The 7,761-nt window shown below is 30.3% G+C and overlaps 1 protein-coding gene across 1 annotated transcript in view; it reads right to left on the bottom strand.

Moving 5' to 3' along the window:
* Nucleotides 1-16: 16 nt before the first annotated feature.
* Nucleotides 17-7,761, bottom strand: part of LOC106474252 (centaurin-gamma-1A-like) — a 91,825-nt gene continuing 84,080 nt past the window's right edge. Inside the window, exons 17-20 of the mRNA XM_022379551.1 lie at nucleotides 7,261-7,365; nucleotides 6,814-6,898; nucleotides 6,202-6,372; nucleotides 17-1,793 (exon numbers count right to left, since the gene is read on the bottom strand). Of these exons, the coding sequence (XP_022235259.1) occupies nucleotides 1,644-1,793; nucleotides 6,202-6,372; nucleotides 6,814-6,898; nucleotides 7,261-7,365 (511 nt within the window). The 3' untranslated portion in view covers nucleotides 17-1,643. The remainder of the gene's footprint in view (nucleotides 1,794-6,201; nucleotides 6,373-6,813; nucleotides 6,899-7,260; nucleotides 7,366-7,761) is intronic.

Below are 7,761 nucleotides of genomic sequence, written 5' to 3'. Positions count from 1 at the left end.
ATATATATCCGTGTCAGTGTAAATTACTTGTACCTGATGATGACAAAACCTTGTCGAAACATTGTACACTTGCTGTTGTGTTAAACTTATATTAAAGTTTTTCTTCATTACCCATTCAAGCCGTCTCCAACCATTATTAATTCAATACATGTTTCAGTACACATGACAAATTTATTTACTCGGGGCATAATGCCATTGTGCCAGACTTAGATCAACATTGTATTGTTAGGCATCTTACCAAAACTACTGGACATAAAATGCATCACACCATAATAGCAATAAATAAAAAAAATAGAAAGTTTAATGAATTTGATTTTCTTGAATTCAGAACAGAATGTTCACAATTAATACACATTTTAAATGAGAAAAAATAGTTTAAATGTTGCATGTTTTCAAATCTCTTTGTAGTCACAATGAGAAGGGTAGCCTTATTCATAATATTGTAAGTTCTCATATTCACAATTTTATCCTATGTACAAAGAGGGCAAATCAATATAAAAATGTCCTAATATTATGCTAACAGTTCTACTAATAAACCTTAACAGACAGTGCAACTTTAAAACTTACCTATCTTCTACACAAACATGAAAGACATTGTAAAAATATTATAAACATCAAGAACAAGAATTTAGTTTTATTAACTTTCATGAGAAATTTTTTATGGATATTAATATATTTAATACACTTTAGATAATATATAATAAAAGGCAAAGTGTACTGTACAAATTATTATGTTCACATCCATTATGTTACTTAACAAATTAACTGTGTTTATGGCCTTTCTTCACTAAATACTATTTGTGAATAACCTTATTAACACTTTTCTTCAATGTCTCATAATTTAGTGCAGAAGGTAAGAAGAAAATTTCCTTGTGACATTTACAGTGTTTATATAACCAGGAAATTGTGACACTTAACTTTTGGCATTTTATAGAAAAGGATATGTTAATTTAAGCCCTCTTTTATACATCTATAAGCTTGTGACTCATGTAAATAAGGAAAGACTTATCTATACAACACCTGAAGAAAAGTGAGAGAGCTAAAATATCAACTATAAAGAGTGAAGTAATAATTGAAATTTTAGCATCTGTAGTTGTTACAGTTCATGGAACCCGATATATATTCATTAAGTTTAATCACATGCAAGATTGAGTAAATCCATTTAATAAAACATGAACTTGTGATGTCTATAAACACACAAGGATTTGCTTAACACACTCAAATGACAGTTATAAAGTGTTAAAAAATATAACAACAAGGACTAATAATGATGTACTGCTTAAGATATTACTGCATGTAACTGCTTCAGTGTCTGGAATTGAAGGGTTTCCTTTCATAGCATATAAAGTCTAAGCAACGTTAACAAAATTTCTAGATCCATCATTGCTGAAGTTTTCTTTATTATATTTACATTGCATGTTGAAATTTAAACTAGTGAAAGACAGTGAACTTTGTTATAACAATAACAGTTATATGCACTTAATTGCAGTTTTGTTCATAAAATATGAATTTGAATGTATATGGAGAACGTTCCTTTATTAAAATATATCCAGAAAAGTAAATCAGAGTATCAAAGTATTTTCTGGTTTCCATCTTTATGGCTAAGACAAGATACTTGCAAGTAAGTTGTCAAATAAACTTCCTTATCTATATTGTAGTGCATTCATACCACTTACAAAATCAGGACATCCATTGTCAATTAGAAGTTTTTGAATGGCTTGCGAGTTTGAGTTTCGTGCATATACAAGAGCTGTTCTTCCTTTTGAGTCCACAGCTCTCACATTGGCATTATGCTAGAGAAACCAAATACAAAATTATATTCTGATAATAAGAATTGCTTTAATAAAGTACAACATGAACATATTTTAAGGAAATGAATAATGGCAGAAACAAAGCAAATTAATTCTGTGCTTGATGTAATAAAGAAATCTTTTTAAAAGTGCTCATATGCATCTTAAAATTAAAATACTATAAAAAGAATATCAGTTATTAGAGAGACCTAGAAATAATTTTGCTACAATTGATTTGATAGTGTATCCTTGCTGAGCTTCTCCCTGCTAGTCCAATTTTCACTAGATATTTGTTTAATTTCCCCTACTTTTCTGCCCTAAGGTGATACTGATTTGTGTAATTATTTCTACATTATATTTGGAAATGCGTATCAACAACAAAGGATTTCTATCACTTTAATCATCTGGTATGCAATCATCTCAGAGTTCACCTGGTGTCATCCAAAATAGTCTTTGTGCAGTGAATACTTACTTGAAAATTAAAGCTTCTTAAAGATTTTCTTTAAATCTATTATATTATATATTACCCTTGGCAGGTGGATACATTGATTCTAGTTCTTAGGTTAAAGTTTAATATGTTTCTTGTTTCTATCATTTCAATTCTGAGCAATATACAGTTCAGAGCTATGACTGAATGAAAAAGCTATGAGAAAAATGACAAAATATAATATAAAGTTTGGAATTTTTATAACAATTTTATGTTACTGTTTCTTATGATTTATTATGATTACAGTTAGGTATTTTTTCCTTCTATGTAAGGTTACAACTTGGAAGACTCATCTTTAAAAATCACTAACTTCACTATATACACACATAACATGTATCTGATGATTCTAAATTAAAGAAAAAAATATTATGCCAAAAAATTACATTCAATATGGTTTGAAAGATTACTCTTAAATGCAATTCCATAAATTGAGAAGTTATTATTAATAAAATTTCTGAGTGAAAGTAAAGTAGAGTATAATAATATGCCACTGCTATATCCATTGCTGATGAGGCCTTTTCCTCTTTTGGCTTTGCAAGATATTATAGTGGTTGAGAAACTATTTACATTAGCAAATTGACAATAATTTGTAGTGACACACTTTACAGTGCGAACTGGGATAAGTTGGCAAAGTGTAACTTTTCAAATTTATTTATCTTATAACTCATCAGAATTAAGGATAGAATTATTCAATACTATTATTTTACTTTAAGAACATGTGTTATTAATCATTATTTTCTTGAATAAATCTGCTCATTACCCAGAAGAACTGGTGAACTAGCAAGCTAGTGTGGGTGATTAGTTACGTGCATGTTTTGTGTTCTATTGTGGGAGTGTAGGGACTTATATTTCTGCACATTTTAAAGTATTATCCATCTCAGAAAGAAAGGAACTTTCTTCTCTTCAGGTTCAATCAATTGTTGATAGCCTTTTATTGATGCAAATGAACCAGACTTTATCCTGATGTCAGATGAGGACAGTTATAATATTATCAGGATTGTGATGGACTACTTTTAACAAGAAACTACATTCCTCATATTATGGATCTGCCAGTAAGAAATCCTGATCCAATTCCCATAGTAAACCTCTGGAACCTCCTTTGACAAAATACAAAATTTTAACGAAAAAGCTTGAGGCAGCACTGAGTGAGGAATGAAATAGAATCCCATTGTTCACAGTGTGATTAGAAGCATGATCCATAGATGCAGAGACTGTTTTAGTTGCAAGGTGGAGGTGGGAGGAAACAAGCTGATAAATCCATATGCTGCATTGTTGTTGATCTTAAAATTTCATAGAAGTTGTGCATCAGATAATTTAATAGTTTGGGGAGGTAAATCTCATTGCTTCAAAAACACATTGGTAACCCTCCTATTAGCATCTGATGCACAAAATAAGCTGCTAACCATTGGCAACCAGCAAAAAAACCTTGAACACAACTGCTAAAGTCAGTGCATTATGCAAATGGCTGTTGCATAAACTTGGGTATACTGGATAAAGGAAGCCACTGATGACAGCAGTGAGCAAAGGCAGTCATTTTGGCTAGTGTAATATGATGATCAACTAAACCCTTGCATATTTGTATAGCTTTCACAGATAATTCTAATTTCCATCAATTCACATATTTTGGATGCACATGGGTTTAGATTCTATGGGAATGTTTTTGAAACATTTTTTAAACTCATTGTGTTTACAGACAACTTTCATGAATGAAGGTTTCAAAGTAATGGTTTGGACAGGCATTAGGTATAGTGGCAACACAACTCTTTCATTCATCCAAGGTTACTCAATTCCACATTCTGAGGAGGACGCCTCTTGTCTCTATTTGATAGAGATATTCTAGATCATTCATGGAATAACTTACAAAAAGACAGAGCAATATGCTACACCTTCAGAACACCACCACAAACTGACAGGTGCAGAATGGACTGTAACTGCTGTCCTGGTAACACAAAGGTAACACACCTTGATAGGCATCATAGAACCAAATGACCATGGCCAGCATCCCAGCAGAAATTACAGGATAACTTAACACGTGGGGGCATCTGGACTAAGGCAGAATTAAAAATCTGATTGATTCCATGCTTAAGAGAGTGCAAGCTCTACTAGATTTTAGGGCTGATACCACCAGATACTGAAAACTACTAAGTGCAGCTTTATGTTTAGTCAATAGTTACTTCTATTATTTAGGACACCCAAATTATTATGCCATGAAACTGTAGTACTACTAGTTTATAATCAAATGTTTATAACTCTTGATGAATCTCTAAAATTATTGTAACTAACTCATTGTATACTAGACTAATAAGTACTCCTGCATACAGTTTGGAAACTCATTCCTTTAGCTGTGAAAATTAGACAGTAGTTTATTTTATACTCTGTCAAAAAAAAGTTGTAATATGAAACATTATTGCACAACCTTCAAGTTTTTAGACCTATAAAGAAACAACTAGCTGTTTCTAATTTACAAATGTTAAACTTATTAGGGTAACTTTTTAAACTCATAATTTTTATCTACACAATATGAAAGCAATTTATACTATTACAGTTTAAAATATTTTCATATGTATATTAGTTATCTATTACAAAGAACAAGTTTGAGATAGTAATCAAAATGTAGAAGATACTTTATTACAAATTAAATTTTTCAAACTATCAAGCTAAAGACGAAAGGAGGAAGACTTTTGAAATGTCATCCTCTACACTCGTGTCTATTACAACAGGCAGTTGCTGCCCATTCCAGTATACTCATCATGTATACTCTGCCTAAACAATATATCAAAGAATACCAAGCTAAGTCATTCATCTTGTTTAAACAAGGGTCTTTTCCTTCTTATGTAGTTTGATTAAACTTTTAGTAGCCTTATTATCTGCTTTTGAAAAAAAAAAGTTAACTGATTATTCAATTACAAAGGAATTTTCGTATTAGTACTTGACTGAGTTTTGGTATTCTCAAATTCACCAATTTCCTTTCAAGTAATCAAGTAAGAGCCACAGAATAATAGGAAGTTTTGACTGAAAATGTTTAAAGAGCAAAATGTGAATTCCCTAACACTTCAATCAAGTTCAAAGCATAGAAAGAGACGACACAATCAAAGCACAATGAAACAACTTGTATTTTCAACAAATAATCACAGTATAAAAAAGTATGTTTTAAGTGCTTTTACTAGCTAGCAAATCAATCTCTAAATTAAATCTTGAAATTTAATTTAATCTTTTTCCAGACTAAGAAAAAAAGGTATTATATATGTCAAACAACAATGTCATTCTTCTCAAAGCACAGGAACTACCCACATGACTAATGGTCAATTTCACTACAAAACAAGGATCGATGATGTAATCTTCAGGTATCACCTGATTTGTCTATTTCTATAAAGTATGTGTTATGTCACAGCAGTCTCTACCACAAGAAAGTAAATGTGATAGCCTAATTGAATGATTCAGTTCTATGATCAGCAAGCAGCTACCACAACCAATTTTCTATATTACGAATAAATTCTCAGTATATAGAGAAATTTTGAAAAATGTTATATTGAATAAGGGGTAGGAAACATAGTATGCTTACATACTACAGAGTTATCAAAATATTTCCATATGCCAGAATGTACCATATTGACTGAACCTAATCTTGCAGTTGATTGAGTGAAAAAAAGTTTGTCAGAGTTTATAATTTAGTTTTGTATCCACTAATTGTTGAAACCTGTACTAATGAGAAGATATAATCATAGGTGCACAAAAATCTTAAGCATTAATTTTAAGTCAAGGACATAAAAACCTGACATTTAAGTCTTAAACCTTATGATTAAGCTACCCAATAACTTGTTTTAAATTGAATATTACATTACTTTGCTGATAAACACAAAGCAGTATAAACATTATGGTTCTATTATTAACATACAAATTTCTAAATAATTACCAACTATTTACCCATATTAACAGCTGAGTCACGGCCAGGTTACCTACAGCTGCAGCAAGATGAAGAGGTGTTCGGAGATCACATTGACTAACTGTTGTGTTAACCTGGTCATCTGATGTTAAACTTGCCAAGATGAGAACAAGTGACTTGAAATCAGACTTACAAACTGCATCAATGAGTTGCTGAAAGAAAAAAAAAAAGATTTAACAAATCTTCACATTAAGTGTATTTTTAATAAGTCCTACAGTATGATTACTTGTAAGATGTCTGAGCAAATACCAGTTAAGTCAAATAGACACTAACAACATATTCTACAAAACAACAGATTCCAGCATTCCAATTTTAGCAGAGTAAATGATCTAGTTCAGAGAAAAGGTTAAGTATAAACCTATTGAATAAAATCAAGTTAGATAATCATTTTTCCAACCGAAATGATAAGTTGACACTTAAAAATTCCTACATTGATAAAAGGTATCAAGAAATTATAATGTGACTGATAAAATACTACACCAAAGTTTCTCCCATTTTTACATTTCCAATTAAAATGCAACAGATAAATAATTTCAGAAAACACTACAGTAATTAAGTTATAGCATCATTTTTCACTTCACTTGAAAACTTACTTCACCAAGAGACAAGGCTGTATTAACTGGTGCAAGAAATTCCTTAAACACATACTTTGCTCGAATCCAATATTCTTTCTCCTCTCTAGAACAAATGGGCATACAACATGATCATCGTAATGCAAAAACTTGAGTTAATTAAATAACTTAAGACTTTTTATATAAATTAGTAACAAAAAGAAAATTATCTAAGACAGTTATTGTACCATATAATTCTAAACACTAAAAGGAATAGGAGGATTTGTCCAAACTCCTAGAACACTATAATGTATGTTAAAAAGAAATATATATAATACAACATCAATATGAAGTAATTTCTATATAACAGATTGTGATCGAATTATTCAAAAGTATAGCATCAAAAACTTAAATAATTGAATGAAAAATCTTAAAAGTTACAATAGAATTATGTATTTCAATTAAAATTAAATATTAGAAGTACAGTACCGGCTTGAATTGGGAGTAGGTTTTGCTTGACATCTTGAACTGACTTCCCAAATGCTGTTGACTAGCATATTGCCGAGAGATGTCATTACACTAACATGTTCTGGTCTGTTAAAATAAGATCACAATATAAGTAATCAAAAATCTTCATAAACGTTAGTATAAAAATAAAATCATATGTGAAATAAGACAGAAGATTTTATATAACTACCCCTAAAGAGAATAGTTTTTTTTTGTTTTTTTATAAGAGTTTAAAAAAAATAATTTACTGTAATACTTAGAGAGCAAATCTTCCAATGCAGTTAATCCAATACATAAAATTACCATCTGATGTGGATATATCTAATATCATAAATAAGCCATCAGTTATTGGGAACATATAGAGGCCTTAAATGATATCACTCGATAATATGAAATTGTTTTTTTAATAGTGATTTCACTTGAAAGAAAATATATTTTAACCTTTCCTACCCAGAAGTTGTATTTGGTTTCCTATATAAACAA

This window comes from Limulus polyphemus, unplaced genomic scaffold, assembly GCF_000517525.1.
Source record: "Limulus polyphemus unplaced genomic scaffold, Limulus_polyphemus-2.1.2 Scaffold137, whole genome shotgun sequence".
NCBI lineage: Eukaryota > Metazoa > Arthropoda > Merostomata > Xiphosura > Limulidae > Limulus > Limulus polyphemus.
The sequence above is the reverse complement of the archived record's forward strand: the minus strand, read 5'-3'. Positions and strand labels throughout refer to the sequence as shown.